The sequence below is a fragment of the Momordica charantia genome, assembly GCF_013281855.1.
Source record: "Momordica charantia cultivar OHB3-1 chromosome 2 unlocalized genomic scaffold, Mcharantia_2.0 BLBB01000002.1, whole genome shotgun sequence".
In the NCBI taxonomy this organism is placed as follows: Eukaryota; Viridiplantae; Streptophyta; class Magnoliopsida; order Cucurbitales; family Cucurbitaceae; genus Momordica; species Momordica charantia.
Genome location: NW_028275160.1, coordinates 3,931,359 through 3,949,993, shown reverse-complemented (window position 1 = coordinate 3,949,993; position 18,635 = coordinate 3,931,359). Strand labels below are relative to the sequence as shown.

At 29.1% G+C, this 18,635-nt stretch overlaps 1 protein-coding gene across 2 annotated transcripts; it reads right to left on the bottom strand.

The window, feature by feature from the left end:
• Positions 1–7,577: 7,577 nt before the first annotated feature.
• LOC111011279 (vascular-related unknown protein 1) lies at positions 7,578–8,618 on the bottom strand. Of its 2 annotated transcripts, none has more exons than XM_088121114.1 (3): positions 8,134–8,618; positions 7,991–8,042; positions 7,578–7,907 (listed from the first exon to the last, which is right to left on the bottom strand). In XM_088121114.1, the coding sequence occupies exons 1-3, from the start codon at positions 8,419–8,421 to the stop codon at positions 7,876–7,878; spliced, it is 372 nt and encodes a 123-aa protein (XP_087977240.1). In that variant the 5' UTR covers positions 8,422–8,618; the 3' UTR covers positions 7,578–7,875. The 2 variants fall into 2 exon arrangements, with proteins under 2 accessions (XP_087977240.1, XP_022140677.1); XM_022284985.2 differs by having other exon boundaries at positions 7,995–8,042; positions 8,134–8,535.
• Positions 8,619–18,635: the final 10,017 nt, after the last annotated feature.

Genomic DNA, 18,635 nt, shown 5'->3' with positions numbered 1-18,635 from the left:
ATTTTCTTTCACGGTAACTTTTATTTATCTTTGTATTTATTTATTTTATATAAAAATTATATTTTGAATCTTGTTTTTATCTCTAAATTTGTTTCCACTATAATTTTTCTCTTTCTTTATAATTTCTTTTTTTTCTTTAACATACTTTATTTTTTTCTCTAAAATTTTTCTCTTTTTGTCTTTAACTTTTTTTTTCACTATTTTTTCTAAATATTTTTATTTATCTCTCTAAAATTTATCTTCCAAAAGTTTATTTATATCTCTATTTTCATGTCTCTACACTAGGGAAATGACAAAAATTTCCGTAAGGTCGGGTCCCAAAAATAGAAAATGCTCGTCCCGACCCTGTCCTCGATTCCATTTTTTAAATAATTAATATATATATATATATTACACTTTTTTATATTTAAATTCTAAAAATAATTAAAAACATTTATAAAACCAATAATTTTTCTCGATGACATCTCTCGGAACCAAGAATGAAGTGGAGACGGTGACTAAAAATTTTAAACTAAATGACATTTTAATCGGTTTTAATATAATTTTAAACTTTGAGACTTTAAATGACATTTTAATCAAAATTTAAAATAAAAAACAAAAAAATTAATCACATATTAATTAAATTTTACAATATTAATAAAATAACAATATATAAATTAAAATATAAATAAAATTAATTAAAAAAATAAAAGGTGGAAGTCGCGTACAATCAAAAATAAAAAAATAAAAATGTGAGAGTCGTGGACAATGTACGCGATTTCCGCCTAATCACATGATACGTCAGATATACACGTTTGCACGGAAATCGTAGGCATTGTCCGCGAGTTTTGACCTAACCTATTTTTGTCAATAGTTTTGAAAATATAACTTACGTTTGAATTTATTTATTTAAATTACATTTATTTTGTAGTTATTTTTAGACTAACATTATTTTTGTAATTTATTTTTAAAATTAGATTGTTTTAAAACTTTTTCATATGAAGAATGAAAGTTTGATTTTTTAAATTGAATTTATTTATAAAAGCAACTGTAAATATATCATTTATTATAAAATAATTGCAAAAGGTAGCAAAATTTTAAAATGAGCAAATCAGTCAAAGCGGCAGGGTTTCAGTTTGTTAATAAAATTTTGTGGGCCTGGATTCAGCAGCCCAAATCAGTTCGGTACCCTATAACAGGGAGAAATTTGCAGAAATGCCCATTTGTAATATTTCATAATCAAAATCCAAAACTACCCCAATACATTTTCTTATTTGGTATTTTTAATAAATATTATATAAAAAAAGTTATTGATTCATGTTTCTTCTTTTAATAATAATTCAACTGCCATTTTAAGTTTAAAATCTTCTATATTTACACAATATCATTCTTGAAATATATAAAAAATATTGTGAAAAATGGTTAAACTTAGATAAACAAATAAATATCATGAGACAATATTAAAAACTATATAGAATGAAATGATATATGTGGATGAAATTATGTATATAAGAAATCAAAACTTTAAATGAGGGATTCATTGAACCCACCCCGATTTTTTGTTTTTTAATGTGCACTTTTTAGCAATGATATGATCTAATATTTTAAAATTAAATGGTTAGTAGCTAACTAATTATTCCAAAGAATGGAATTGAAAAAATTATTTGTATAAAATTTAGCAAATACAGATCCATCCACATTATGATTAAATGTAGCCATGTAGAAGCACATGGTTTATGATACATTATATTTTAAAAAAGGGAGACTAAATCAATGTTGGACAAAAGGAAGGCCTAATTCATGGGTTATATTGGGTTTTAAATTAATAAAATGGGAAGGAAGGAGTGCATTTTAAAAAGCTTGGCCAATAATTAATTGTGTTAATCCATCCAGTTTAATGATGATCCGCTTCTAAATTCTCCATTTGCATCACGGGTTTGTCTTAAACAAATTAGGTATTTTTTCTTTTTAATTTCTCTTATGTGATATTTTGCTAAAGTCAATATAACAAATATACCAACCAAAAATGGCAAAAGACAGAAGATCCCATTTATTTATTATTTTTTTCGACTATAGGATATAAATTAACAACACACATTAAAAGAAGTCAGTGGCTCACGTATGCATGAGACCAATAGATTCAAGGTTTCCTTCTCCAATGGCCACTGTGCGAGTTCACCTCTATTGCCATATTTTCTACCGTGTTAGAATCTTGAACACTCTAACTTCAAGTGCAAACTGTTTGGCCTCCACTATACCCCAACAGATTTGGGAGTAGTTTTCTTCCTCTCCATTCAACAACCAAACAACTTCAATGCAATCCATTTCATCTATGTACAGGTAAATTTGACCCTCAATTAAATCCTTTAAAACCTTTCCTCAGGGCTTGATTCTCTAATAATTTAATTTCTCTCTTTCTTGTGATGAAAATACACCCAACGCGTTCAATTTTTCTCGTACAAGACCGAAGAATCCTCCCAGCCTCATTTTTGTTGCCAAAAGGTCCATTCCAACGGCAACCTTTTTATATTATTATTATAAATGACTTGAACACCAAATTTGATAGCATTGACTAGGGTTCGAATACAAGACCTTGTGATAGGTGGTACCGCAAAGTCATATGTTCTTGGCCATTCTAAGAATAGAGAAATTAATTGAAGTTTTTAAATTATAAATTGCAATATAATTCAATTGCAAGTGATGATTAAAAAGAATTATTTTATTCATGTTTGATACAAATTTCAAATTCATTAATTATAGATTATTATTATTACTTTTTTTTAATAACAAAACACGGAAATAATTGTAGAAAATAGTTTAATTGAGTGAACTGCAAAGTTAAGATTGATATTACAAACATAAAAAAACCCTTATATATAAATATATAAATATATTATACATTTTTTTTAAAAGGATATATTATACACCTAAATGATTCGTGCATAATTTATATAGTCAAACAAAAGAATAAAACCTTCTTACACTAGAATAAGATGAAATGTTTAAGTGAGTAGACATTGAATTTTTCTTTTATTTATTTATTTTTTTGAGTACGCAGAGTAGAAATACACCTCAGGGCTTGAATTATGTTGTCAATTATACCTGTAAGTTTTTTTTTTATTAATTTACAATATTATTCGATTTTGATTATACAGTTCATGCCTTCTCCTCTCTCAAAATGGCCAAGAAACACTCGAAAAAAATGGGGAAAAAAGAAAAACCGAGAAACCGAGAGATAATTAAAAGAAATTAGAGAAATTAATATTCAATTAAGTAAGGCGTGACAATGAATAATCTTCATAAATATTTACAATAATTAATGGGCAACATTAATTAATGATAGGCACTCACCCACAGGCCACAAATCACTAATCCCAAAACTATATGATAATTAATGAAACAGTGCCCCACTAAGTATCTATCTATCCACACATTAATTTGGTCTAATTTAATTTACATACAAAAACACAGAATTATATGCCAAAAGCTCAGCATTATTTTTTACAAATGGAGAATGGTGGACCCTAATGTTGTTCTCTTGGGGAAAATATTTGGCAAATCCCTCCCCATGCCATGTGAAAGGCAGGCCTTCAAACTATGTCTTATTGTTCATTAATTCACTTAATATCAATACTTTACTTTAAAATCGTACTAAAAAAAACTTTACTTTAAAATCAAATTTACAAAATAGTAACATAGATTCAGTTTCCACTCCCATGTATATATATAGTTTTAACTATAAAGAAGAAAAAAATAAAAATCCAATTTCTAAATCTGTTACCAAACTTATATTTAAAACTACTTAAACATTTTTAAAATTTTATTCAGATCAGGATCGTGAGAAGTTCAAATATATGTACCAGTGTGTCCAAATATAAATATAAATGAATGAAAAGGAAATTAAAATGAAAACAAATTTATGAGTGGGTACGTAGGTAGCTAGGTGTAGGTAGGGCTGAATAAATTCGAGTGAGAAATTGGAAGTAAATTGAATCACATCATGATTGGTAGTGAAGTAATGCGATGGATCACCGAACTTTGAATTGCTAATCAATTTAGGATCCAGCGAGAGAGAATAACATGCAAAAGCTTATCCAATTAAGTTGGTAATTAACTGTTATTTAATTAATGTCTTAAAAGAGCCAACCATATTAACGATTTGTGACACTTTGATGTGACAGTGGTGAACCAGGATCAATGTTTTCAAATTAAAAACACACACACAGCTGCCTTTTAATCTAACCCCATTTACTTGCTTCAAATTGATTTTAAAACTCCTCCAATTGGGATAAGACCATTTTATTTTTCAAACCAACTTCACAATCACTCGAGATTCTCTGGGATTTATTTTCAAACCCAAAAAAGGGTAGAGTTTTGTAATGTTGTTCTTGTCTAGGGTTTAACACCAAATTTATGTGAGTTTTGCCGACATGTTAAATTTTTCACCGACATATTTACGCGTGTGTTATTTGAGACATGTTTGACATAGTGTACATTTCAAATTTCAGATTTAAACTAGGATTTAAAATTTTAGATTTAATAATTTTGTGTGATATGAAATATACGACATGAAATACATTTAATTATATATTTTTTAGTGAATAAATTACCAAAAAGAGAAAATTACACTTTATTGGTATAAATTGTTTTTATTTATTTATTTATTTTTTTGAAATATTTCTTAACCATAGATATACTATCCTATTCTTGAACGCTCTCTTCCAAGTCAAAATTACCTCTCTCATTTTGATTCCGTTGGTGTGTCGGCCCATTCCATGTATGTTTCTAAGCTTTGAAACTAACCAAGAGTTGTTGCTTGTTTATGTCTTTTTAATGCACTTTACAATCATTCAAACCCTACTTTTGTCCCTGGTTTGAAATTATATCATTTTAAAATGTTATCCAACAAAATAACTTTATAAAAATTACATGATTCAATTAACATATACCTCATAGAAATGATATATTTTTTTTCTTATTTTAGAAAGAAAGCTAGTCTATTTTCTTGAAAAAGAAGATAAATTAAATTATAATTTTAAATCTATAATAACTTTCATAATTATGGTTGATTGAAGTAATTTTATTTGTTTAGTGTACCCATATTTTTATAAACACCCTTAATTTAGTCTTCTAATATTGATTATCTAAGTTAAAACAGTCCTGAAAAACTAATGTAATTAAAATGCTATATATCAAGCTATAAGCTAATCTCTTAGTTGTACCATGACATAAATCATATCGTTGCAAGGTATTAATTAAAAGTTAATGCAAGTCCAACATGACCTCATGTCATTTTCAACTTGGGTTGTTAATTAACGTTGAAGACTAAATTAATGATAGAACAAAAAAATAGATAGATAAAAAACATAGCCAATTATGTAGGTGTACCCCATAAGAATTCATAAAATTTGAATTATCAAGAAGGCAACTATACATTCAATAACACAAACAAGAAAATACAAAACAAAAGAGTGATGAAATTGGAACAATGGACAATTCACATAAGCAAAATTGAGGATTGTCAACATCAAATTAGACGTATGCTTGAAGAATGCTCTCATCATATATACCATAGTTTTAATTCATAGTCGATAGTCCCTTTTAATTAAATGTAAGAAATATGCATGCACTTTTGCACGCCACATTTCCATTTTGGCATTTTTTGGACACAAATTATTACATCTTTATCCATTAAATTATTGATTTCGAAATGCTTTTTGTGAAATAAAAATTTGGAAAGAACTATAATGTTCAATAATTTAATATTGTTACAACACAACATTCATGAATTTTCCTCTTTCTATAACCGCTTGGCCTGCCGATTCCCAATCAATCGTTTTGTCCTCAATATTTGTCATTATCATCTTCTCCTTCACGAATTTCTTTACAATATTATTATTTTTTTATTAGCAATTAATTATAATTAAAAAAATGTTAATCATATTAATAATACTTGTTAAAATACCATTAAAGTCAAAAGTTTAATTTGATATACTACGGTATTATTTAATACGATATCATAGTATACCCTAACCTAGCTAGTAATTATATCATGGAATTCTTTTGCCTTCTGTAAAATCCTTTTTAGTCTAGATATTAGGCTTTTATTTAATTATTAGTAAATATGGAAGAGACATAATTAAGCGAATCACGAAAAGGAGAGAGAAGTTTATTGTAGAAAAAGAAGTTAATTAAAGAAAATTATATGTGAAAAACTGAGAAAGTAAAAGTCGTAGGTGGAAAAATGCTAGTGAAAAAAAGATATAGAAAAAGGAAAATAGTTAAATAATTGAGATAAAGAAATGAGTGAAATTTATATAAGAAAACGTTTGCAAATATTCAGAACTCTAATAAATAGCTATAGTTACTTTTCGTTTTATGCACATTATTAGTAAAATTATTTTTAAAAAAATACCTTTCACACTTATTTTAAAAAAATATAATATGAAAAGTATTATGAGATCAGTAGCTTTATATATTCAATACAAAATTATAATGAATAGCTAGAAGTACATAAAAGAATAACCCTCTTTTCTCAAACATGTATTAAATAATTATTGAATTTTAATTAATAAATTATTAATTATCGGTGTTACAATAATAATTGTATCGTATCCAATAAAACATGAAAGTATAACTAATAAAATATGTCGCAAAGTATGTTTTATTTTTCATGAAAAATATATATTACTAATTAAATAAAGACTTTTTTATATTACAAGTCACATACATACTCAAATTGATGTAATGTGTTGATAATTTAACATATTAATTAATTGTTTGCTATAAGTTGATAATTTGACACATCAATTATGATATATTATCACTAACTTGTTTTTATTTTTGAAATTTACCTACAAATTAATCTTGAATATTTTTTATTTATAGTGATGGGAAACAATTTTTTTAGAAAAAGTACAAATATATTGTGTTAATGTAGTCTTTTAGTTTAAAAAAAGAACAGTTTTTTAGAGCTATTTTAAAAAGAGAAAAACAAAACTTATGGCCTGCAAGAGATTGAGTATTGTATAATGATCTTTATTATAAAACAACAACAAACAACCGATCTATTAAATTACCATTATTTTCGATTTTCTATTTGACATTCGATACCAACGGTTCACAAATTTTCTCAATTAAAAATACAATGAGTTTTTTTTTTTTGGTTATTCAATATTACGTAGGATTGCATAAATATTCTCTCTTCTTTTTAAAAAAATAGCGCCCCAAGAAATGATTATATGGAAAATGGAAGGAGCAGATAATTGAATTAATAAAAATAATATAAATAAATAAATAAAAGGATTTGGCTCTTATATATATATAAAATATAATATATAGGTAGAGGCGTAGAGGTAGTTTGATTTGAATCGTGCAGCACACTCGAGTGTCAACGGTGTGATTGGTGGTGGAGATGGGGCCCACGTTCTGTTGGAAAATTAAATTTGCAACCTTACTTTCACGCTAATTTGGATTTTAATAGGGCCATAATTGCGCCTATTCTGCTCATTTAATCTTATAATTACCCGTTTCATAATTAAATCCTCAAATTGGGCAGAATTTACTTTCAAGTCCAAAATTGTAGCGTTATGAGGGTCAAAAAAAAAAAACGGTAAGTTTATTATGAAATTAGTAAATTAGTAATTTGAGATACACATACAGAGTAAATATATATAAGATGGAGCATAAAAGGCAAGGTGTAGGTGGTAAATTACAAGGAAAATAGTATAATTTTAATTTTTGAGTATGATATAGAGAGAGAGTTAATTAGTGTATGGACATCAGGGCAAGTAGTTGGCGAAGATGGACAGAGGAACCAAGCACAGGCCTCTTTGTTTCAAGTCTGTATATGCAGCACCCATCTCCAAATTGATTTCTTCTTCTGATTTATTAATACTAAATTTCTCTCCCATCGTCCTCCCCTTTCCCTGTCCCAATAAAACAACAAACGAAATTCCATTATTTCCCAAAAAAAAAAAATCACTTCTATTGAAACAAGATGATCAATTACCTACCAGAGAACTCTTTCTTCGATAATTATTGTTGGCACCCAAATCAGCAACCTACAGAGAAACAGAAAAAGAATTTCAAATTAAAGAAAATAATTGTTTTGGTTTTTGGTTTTGTTTGGAGGTAGAGGTTGAATTTGTTGACCTTGGGGCTATTGTGAGGGGAACTGGCAGTATCTTCGAGAGAAGTATCAACAAAAAATTGAGATGGCTTTGGCTTTGGCTTGAGACTCAATTTGCTGGGAATGTTGAGGTGTGCGGCGGCGGCGTGAGAAGCGGCGTCGGAGAGCAGGGAGGAGGTTCCGACTCCGAGGCTGTAGGCGTCTTCGTCGGAGGGGTCGTCGAGCAAATAGGCGGTCCAGCCGCTGTCGTCGGCGGAAGGCAATGGGTGCGGGATTTGGATGGATGAATAAACCGAATTCTCCTTCTCCATCTATTTTTTTTTTTTTTCTCTGAATTGGACTTGGAAGTTGGAAGTTGCAAGTTGGGGCGAGAGCGAGAGCGAGAGTTCTAATTTTAATTTGGATGCAAAGAAAATTGGGAGTGGATGGAGAGATTTTATAAGTGAAATTGGAGGAAAGCATGACGCCTTCAGAATCTGGGGGTGTGGGCCATCCAACTTATTCATCTACCACTCACACACACAACACCACAGGGTCTTATGAATTTGAATTCTTTGTAATCATCCAATGGCACGGCGGTGGTTGATCTTTCTGCTTTTTAATTTCAATTCTTCCTACGAATTTTAGAATTGTGTCTGACGAACACTATTCATTTGAGCTTGCCCTTATATTTTACCTTTTATTTATTTATTTATTTTTAAGTGTTGAGGGAGAGATTCGAGTCGTGGAACGTTAGGGATAGTAGCGAGGTGCAAAACCACAGACGGTTAGAAACGTACACTGCACGTGCGTACAAGCGTGTCATCACTAGAGCTGTACATATAGAGCGATGAGGGAGGGCTGCCTCACCCGTCAGAACTCCGTACAACCCGATGTGCCTCTGTGTCCATAACCATTGTCCTTCCTGGTCAGCTATTCGCACCTATAAAAGGGAATTACCTCCTCACTACCAAGTTATTGAAAAATTTATCACTAAATCCTTAAGGTGTTTACTCCTATTTCCTTTTGCTCCGATTACAGGACACTACACCGACGTCGAATTTTTTTGTTCCAGTTTCATTTGCCCTTTGGTGACACACGCTCTGGAGGACACTTGAACCTCTCCAAAATTCGCCGTCAACAATAAATTTTTCCTTTTATTAATGGGATGGAGAATCTAAGTCTTTTTCAAATGTATTAAAGATAAAAATAAATAATTATATATAATGTGACATCTAAAGTCTTGGAGGGATGAAGAGTCCAAAGTTATTTTCAATGTGTTATTGATGTTGTAATTTTGTTTCTATTAATGGAAAATTTACACAATTTCATATTTGTTTGAAGGTTATGTTCTATTTGTACTCAAAACATGATAAAATACCCTCATATATGAATATTCTAATATGTTTCTTAAAAATAAATATTTAAGCAAGTTGAGTTTATTAATTTTAGAACTGATTTGCGATGTTTCTTTTATCTTTTCTTAACAAATTGTAGATATTATTTGAAATATATGTTATTTCTATTCTCTAGAAAAACCTCTCTCAAGATAATAAATGAAGCTTTGATCATTTGGGCTCCAAATGGGCCCTTTGGATTGTAGAGACAAAACACAAGAAGTCCGAAGTGAATGAAACATGGGCCAGCGGCTCTCAGATTTATACATAAATTGTTTAATTTAATATCTACCTATAATTTTCTTTTTATTTTGAGTAAACACGTGTGGAGATTTAATTTGTTAGAAACATTTTATTAGTAATATCCGTTGAAATTATAACCTTCAAAATATTAGACACTTCTCTAGTTTTGTAGGTTCGGACAAAATGAGTCATAGGTACAATTGAAACTAAGTACATAGGTTAGAGGTAAAATTAAAACCATATAAATTATTTGAAAGTCCAAATTATCTATAGTTTAAATTCAACTTTGCCCCTAAAAAAACTCAATTTAATTTTTTAATTTTGTTTGGGCATTTTAACTGAAGTTGTCAATGGAGAAATCATATAAAACTAGAAGTGGTTACCACATTAATGTGAATTCTTGTTATAAAATAAATAGTTCCATCAATTTTGCCAAACTGAACCCATATTCCATTACAGATTGGGCCTGTTTGGCCCAATAAATTTGGAAGTGAGTCGGGAAAATTGAGCAGATCCCTTTGTTTTTTTGTTTCTTTTCGAAATCAAAATTTTAAGAGACTCCAGTTGGCAGTTTGTCGGGAAGATGCATATTGGATCAGGCTGCTACGTCCAAGTTTGGCTTTGACCATTGTCCGTAAGAGAAACAAAATATAATATTTTGAAACTATAATAGTTGTTGCAAATATACCCACAAACTTTTAATTGTAAAAATTAAACCCTCCAATTTAAATAATGCTTTAAATTAAACATCTATGTTAGTTAGGTTAACCTTTCGTTAAGTTCTCATTTAAAAAACAAATTGATGTTTTAAAAAATAAAATAAAACCCTTCATTAGGTTACAGAATCACCCATAACAAACACAATCTTTTCGATAGGGGGAGAAAACGAAGAGTTTTCATGATTTCTAGAAGAAGACAAAGGCAAAATCGATTTTAAACAAGATCACCACTTGAATTTTAGTTTCGATCATAATATATATGCTCGGCTTGGGAGTGTTCACCGATAAGTAATTAACTTGAACAACAAGAATCGTGCATAAACAATGTCGTGACGTCGACAAACAAAAACTAATTTTGTGAGATTTCTTCTATAAAAATTATAAAAAAAAAAAATCAGTAGTTTCATCTACTTCCACATATGAACCTCCATAAGGGAATGCACAAAAAAAATTCAGCAACCTTCCATCTCCATTTTTGCTATAATATCATGTGACTTAATAATAAAATTGAGAAGGAAAAGATAAAAATTCGGCCACGTTCAAAACTCTACCACCAAACTTATGAAAAGGAGAAAATTTAAGAGGATGATACTCGATTCGATTCTGTATTACTTACCATTGAACACTCCCAAGCGACAATACATATTATAATTGAAATTGGAATCCAAAGAAATCTTGAAAAAAAAAAAGATTTTCGTTTGTTAAGTAGTGATTTTGCAATTGAAGGACTTTATTTTATTTTTTAAAACATCTGTTTGTTTTTTAGAGGAGAACTTAACAGAAGGTTAACTAACTACCAGAGAGGTTTAATTTAAAACACTATTTAAGTTGGAGGGTTTAATTTTTACCATTAAAAGTTCGTGGGTGTATTTGCAACAACTATTATAGTTTAGGGGTCGTTTTTACAATTTACCCTAATTCTTTTGCCTAATAATACAGACGGGTAACGTTTTCACTTTTTTATTTCTATTCTCTCTACAAACAGAATTGTATGGTCCGACTTGTACTCAAACACAAAAAAAAAATATATATATATATATTGTATGGTCTAACATCTGTGAAATCAAGAAAATATTTTTATTTATATTTTAAAATAAATTAGAAATGGCAATGAGAATGTTTCTAAAAAAATAAAAAATAAAAAGACATAAATAGTAGTAAAATGCTTAAGTTTTTTTTTAATAAAATTGAGAACGAAAATATTACAAAATAGGTCCATCATGTCTACTTTATTTTTTATTTTTCTCAAAAAAAAATTGTCTACTTTCATCTAACATTTTATGAATTTTAAATGTTGTATTTTAATCTAAATTTTCTATTTTAATTTCCTCAAAAATTATATTTTAATATGGAAAATACTTTTCCTCAACAATGAGGAGGAACCTGCCTCCACACCATTAAATCTTTGACAACTCATTATTATTTTTAAAAAAATTATGTTTTTACATTTATCTCAAACATTTAACGGTGAGGATGACAATGTTCCTCCTAGTTGTTGAGGAGATTTCCATTAAAAACTAGTTTAATCTCTAATATTAAGTTTTCATAAATAGTTTTAAAAATGACTATTTTTATTTCTATTTACAAAATATTAACACGAATTTTATACCCATAAAAACTATTTAATATAAATTTATGATTATATTTTAAGTGAAATTAATATTATGTTAAAATTGTGATTGAAATAAAGGATAAAAGTGAAGTAATCGAAATAATATTTTTTTTTAATTCAAGGATTAAAATAGATGTTGCAAAAACATATTAACTAAAATAAATAAAATTTAAAAATATTGAAACTAAAATAGGATTTTGGAAATAAGACAACCAGATAAACCGTAGTGGAAATCACATAGAAGAATAGTAAAGTTGCTGAGGCATTATTTGATATTTTCACTGAGCTTATTTATTTATTTTATTTTTGGGTTAAAACTTAAAAGTCAAATATTTGTCTGTGGGTGAAAGCAACTTGCCTTGCCCTCAAGCACATGACAGCTAGTGCGAGTGAGACCTATTGCCATTGGGACCCAACCCATAACACTAATTAAGTAAACAAATTACAAAATTAAAAAAGAAATAAAGAAGAAAATGGATTATAATTAATATGTTAAAAAAATAAATTTAATAAACAAAGTAAGAGGGAAACAATTCAGGTCGATAAGAGGTGTAAGATAGGAGAAAATATGTTAATTACTGGATGGATAGAATTGATGGTTAATAATGGAGCATGATGAATTAATTAAATATTTTAATACAAGAATTTTATAAACGTGGGAGCTATTATTTTATGTTCGTTAGAATATAAGTGAGTTGTGTTGCTAACGCGAGTATAATCCAATTAATTTGTAATTTTATGCGAAATTGTAAGTTAAAATTTTCACTCCACTTTAAAGTTTTTTTTTTTTTTTTTTCTTTTCTCTCTCTTTCATGTTCTAAGAAAGAAATGATGTAGAATTAATGAAAGAATGGTCAAATTTCAAGGTCAAGGAGTCATGGGGATGCGTGTTAATGAATTTGGCCTTATCCTTTGTTGTTCCACAATACCAAGGATTTCAACAGCATTATTGTCTTCGATGCACTTCTTCAAGGAGTGGGCGTGGGTCAGATTTTTAAAATTACAAAAAGATTATTCCACTTTAATTTTTTTGGTTAAAAAGCTATCCAAACGATTTAGTTCTTAAACTTTAGTTTGTAACGATTTAATTCCTATACTTCATTTTAAATTGGTAATAATTTAATTTTTGAAATGATTTAGTATATAACAGTTTAATATTTATAGTTTAAAATTTGCAATAAATTTTTTTCTACTATGAAAAATCTCATCAAAATTAAGTGTCAATTTTTATCCTATAACGATTTAATTTTTGTAATTTATAAACATATTTATATCTCATTAGTTTATCAATCTACAAAATATATATATAAAAGAAACTTAATAAAAAAATTTTCACAATATGGACTAAATGGTTACAAACTTTAAACTCATTACCCACCTTGGCCCTAAAAAATACTACTCTGAACAACTCGTTGATTAAAGGTGTTTGAGATCGAATGAAGCTAAGAGGATTTTTTTATCTAATCTATTGATGTGGAGATTATCCAACGTATTCTATTGACCATTCACCTTCCCTATATATGTTTTTTTTTTTTTTTTGCATTATGATAGGAAGTGTGACGTCCGAGTAGAGAAGATGGATATATGAATGAACCGATACCACATCCAAATGAGAGGAATCCTGATATCATGGAAGAATGGTCAAGAAAAACTTAAAAAACATGATAGCTAGTCACTACCTATACTAACAAGGTGCATATTCCTTTTCGGTAACTCGATCATAAGAACTTCAAAGTTAAGCATGCTTGGCTTGGAGCAATCTTCGGTTAGATGACCTCCTAGTTGCTTTACTGTAAAATCGCTTGATAAGAGAATGAAAAAACATCAACGAAAGTAAATTTTTTTTGATTTATTGGCACCCAGTTTTGAGCCACGCTTATCTCCGTCTTCTTAGTTTTAAATGCGTCAACCATTTGGAGGCATCGTTATACACATCTTTTTGGTTGCTGGCAAGAGACACTTCTTGACTCAATCAATTTGGCTATTAGTACTATCAAGGAGATTGACGGCAGCCTAATAGAAAGTACTCTCGGATATGCTAATTCATGGCCGAATCAAGAAACTGTTTTTATCAAATTTTGAATAATCCTTCCACACCTCCTCAATGTTGGCAACCCTCACAGTCACGCCCACATTATTTTAAACTCAACTCTAATTCTTCCGTGTTAGCTGAAAATATGGTGTAGGAGCAATTGTTGGAGACTCGTATGAAGATTCAATGTACTTTTCTGACTGTTACTGGTTTTGTCGAGCTTGCCTAAGCAATGACTCAATTAAAGGCATCCAGAGAGTGTATGAAACTGGTCTTCATTCATTATAGGCTGAGGTCGATTCTGTGATCCTTTAGAATCTTCTCATTCTTGATGAACGAGTCAGCAAATGAATTTCAAATTTTTTTCAATGAACTCAAAGACCATTAGCGGCAAGGTCTTGTTGTTGGCTTTCTCTTTATTCCACGCGCTCGTAATTCTAGTGTGTCATGCTCGAAGAAACAAAATTCGCCACCATGAATCATTGATGATCTCACAAAAGATGCAATTTTCGTTTAATTTATTTTGTCCACTATTTTTTTTTTGTCTGTAAAAAAAAAAAAAAGGAATGAAACGCTGCGTTTAAAAGTACAAATTGGAGTTTACTTCACTCGACCGGCGACAATGGTAGCTTTCAACTTTGAATGGTTCTCACGTGAGAGTCTCTCCCTGCCACTCTTAATTTTCAATGAGAAATTTTCAAGTTTCCCTTTCCCACTCTTTTTCCCCTTCTTTTTCAAAGCTTTAAATTCAATCAACGTCACTCAATCACACATAATATTTCATTAAAAGCATTACATAGCCAATCCAATCTTAAACCCAAGACTTCAAGAAATCTTATCCAAAATTACGCCAAATTATTCCAGGCCCATATTCTCATGTGTTTTCAATTTCAATTTTGCCTCTAAAGTTTTGAAAAAAAGCCATTCACTAACAAATTTAGTTAAAAGAACGGGGTATAATGAAAAATTTAGGATAAAATTTAAACTAGTTACAAAAAGTTATTTCTAAAAGTTCCAATTCTACCACCAATAAAAAAAAAACTATAAAAAAATCTAATTTACTTTATTTATAATTAACATTATAAATATATATTTCTGTTACAATCTTAAAAAAGTGGATGGAGGGAGAGTGCATGAAGGAAGTAAATAGGGTTTGCCATGCAGAGGGTGTTGCTCAGAATCATTAAATAGGGCATGCCAGCAATTGCTGAATCATATCCCGTAGCCCCACGACACCATTTTCTCCTTTACAATTGCTTTTTATTTTTTCAACCTTCAGCTTTTCACAAAAATCCCAATTCTCTCCCTCCTAGAAATTCACACTGAATTAGATCAAGAACATATGGGTCTTTGATTTGTGGATTATTAATTTGTAAAGATTAGTATAAAATATGAGTTATATAAATGTTATAAGATAAGTAATGCGACTCATTATTAATATATGTTTTTGGAGTGTGTAAGGTTAATTCCTAAGTCAAACAGCATTTAGAGTGACAATTTTGGTAGTAAAAGCTTAGAGCATGTCTGCTTTATGCATGAGTCAATAATAAATGCATTACAAAATATATATGAACAATAATAATGGGCAAAGGACTTATACCCCAAAATTGGTTTAATTTCATTCTCTACAATTGACAACGATATTGCATCTTTCTTCCACATCCAAATCATTATTTCAAGATTTGATGTTGTTGGGCTTCATTTATTTCGCCAAAATATTTCTTACCTCACAGCCATTATCTTCTAAATCCACCCCTGCCCTTAATTAATTGTATTATCTCACATTTATTCCTGTTTTTTTCCTTCTTCAAATAGCATTTATTCCTCAATTCAGACATCAATCTTACGTTTCTGAACCGCCTAGCTGATCCAATATTTTACTAACATTTTGTAATGCATGCATATATATATGCTAATATCAACCTCTGATTTGGAAAATATAATTAACATTATATATTTTTATTGCAATTAATCAATTATGCTTATTGGTGGGGGAAAAAACCAAACACATCTAGCGTTCAAATAATTCCTCCACCCTCAATTGCTTTGTCAAAAAAAAAATAAATAAATAAATAAGAGGATTTTGAGTGCGAATGTAGGATTTTCTATTATGATATTAGGTTAAAATACCGTTAAGTCTATAAATTTTATAATTTTAAAAATAGTCATTTTTTTATACATTATTATGTAATCTAACCCATGATACACCTCCATTTTATATATAGTTTTGGTCCATATATTTACCACGATGCACATTTAATACATTTTAACATGATGAAATAAAATTATATTTCAGAAACTCGAGATTTGGAAGCCACGCGGCGGAATCTCCTTGGACCATGCATTTTCCCATTTTCAGCATCTCTCTGGATCTCCACTTTGACATCTTGGCTTTAGTATTTCATTGCGTCTCTCCCGACTCCCATATCGTATTGAGGCTTTTCTCCCGGACGCCTTCTATTTTCTAGAAAAACCAATAGGAAAGATATCAATGGAGCGGGAGTGGAGAGGAACAACGACGCAGGACTTGAACACATGACCTTTCGCTCTGATACTATGTTAAGAATGAATAAACTACTACTCAATCAAAAAATTTAAGTTGATAAATTGAATTAATTTAGTTTAAGAATGAATAAACTACTACTCAACCAAAAAATTTAAATTGATAAATCGAATTAATTTAGTTTTTATATAGATATCTCAATAGTTGAAAGAGAAACAAACGTACCTCATTGAGATGACGTTAAAATCTATGCCTCAACTTGACATCAATTTCTTCTTTTCTTTTTGTAATTACAACATCGTTTCTACCTTTAGAAAACAATATAATCCATCTTTTACAAATAGCGCTCCATCTCCACTTGGTTCTCTAAATCTCATCCTTTTTTAATTATGACTTATTTAGTTCCACTAGTCCTCTAGATCTTGTCCTTTTTTAAATTATGACTTATTTAGTACTATTTTGCTGAATTGGAATGCTTTCTTATATAACCTTTTTCTTTGGCATGTTTCTCATATACCTATATAATAAAATGGTGCCAGTTTCTCTTTAACAGAAAAAATTATAACATCTCTACCATTTCACTTAATTGGAGTACTATCTTATAGCCTCGTCATACCTCTCTTAATGAAATGGTCTCTTAAAAAAATATGGTCTCTTAATAATATATTATTTCATTAGATATATTTTACGCTATTAGAATATAATTATATTTCATCTACAACCAATGTTATATTGTACTAAAACAGAAGATTTAAAAAGAGGAGTGAATTATAAATTAGACAAGGATTTACTTCGTCTTTGTTTCTTGGATTTCCACATCAACCAACATATAATTTCTTACCCTAAAAGAAAAATAAAAATTATAATCAAATACATGTTTTTTCTCGAAGTAAAATCAAGCCCCTTTGGAGATAGTTGTGGGGTAATTTTAAGCCTCCAACCAAGTTTTTAGCTGAATATGATCAATATAACTAATCTTAAATGAACTACAATAACAATTGATTTTATATAAAAGGATAGTTAAACATCATATCTTGTTAATATAAACATAAGTCAATTGGTTAAAGCATATATCTTCGATATATTAAATGGTCGTGAGTTCGAATTATCACATATTGTTGCTCAAGATAAAAACCATTTTATGTAATCTTTTGTTAATTTTCCATTTGTAAATTACATATATGTTATTGTAATTTCATCGGGTTTCTATTTAATATTAACCATTGAACTTAAAAGATATTGGTACACACATAACGTACCTATCTTACATATATACGTCGTGCGTGTGTTCTACTTTTTGTTAATATTAATCAAAATAGAATGATATTTTCAATTTCACACCAACCATGGTATAACTTGTAAATAGACGGATCATATGAGTGAGATTTATATAAACTATCCCTATATATATAATTAATAAACTAGATAGATTCGTAGCTCAAAACTTAAATTTCTTGTAAAAATATACAATGAGAATCAATTATATCATACCATATGTACTACAACGACCGGTAAGTACTTAATCAACTAAATTAAAGTAAAGGGTACAATGATGTTCAATTTCTTGCCAAAAAGTGTCGATTTTTAATAATGATGTAAAAGTCATAGTTAACCTTTTTGCAATAAATCAAAAAGACACAGCAAAAAGGTTGGAATTAATACATGTTTGGAATATGTTTATACTCAAACCCACACATAACGCTTTCTACAGCTGAGTATAAATATGTAATTATTCGATCCAAAGTATCTTTTTATTTACCAAACAACAAATCTGGAAAGAAAATCCAATTAAAAAAAAGTTTCTTTAATTTCCATTCTTTTCAAATGGGGTTTTAATATTTCTTCCTCTATGGAAAAAAAATTAAACTTTAGGGATGAATAATGTTGTAAAAAAGTAAGATTAGATTACATGGGATTATATTATATGTTAATAAGAATTTGAGTTAAGGGTTTGGTAGCCGTCATTCGTTGCAGCATCACCATATACACTTTGAGTCTCAAAATTAATCTCCAAAATTCTCTCTCTGCAATTACACCTCT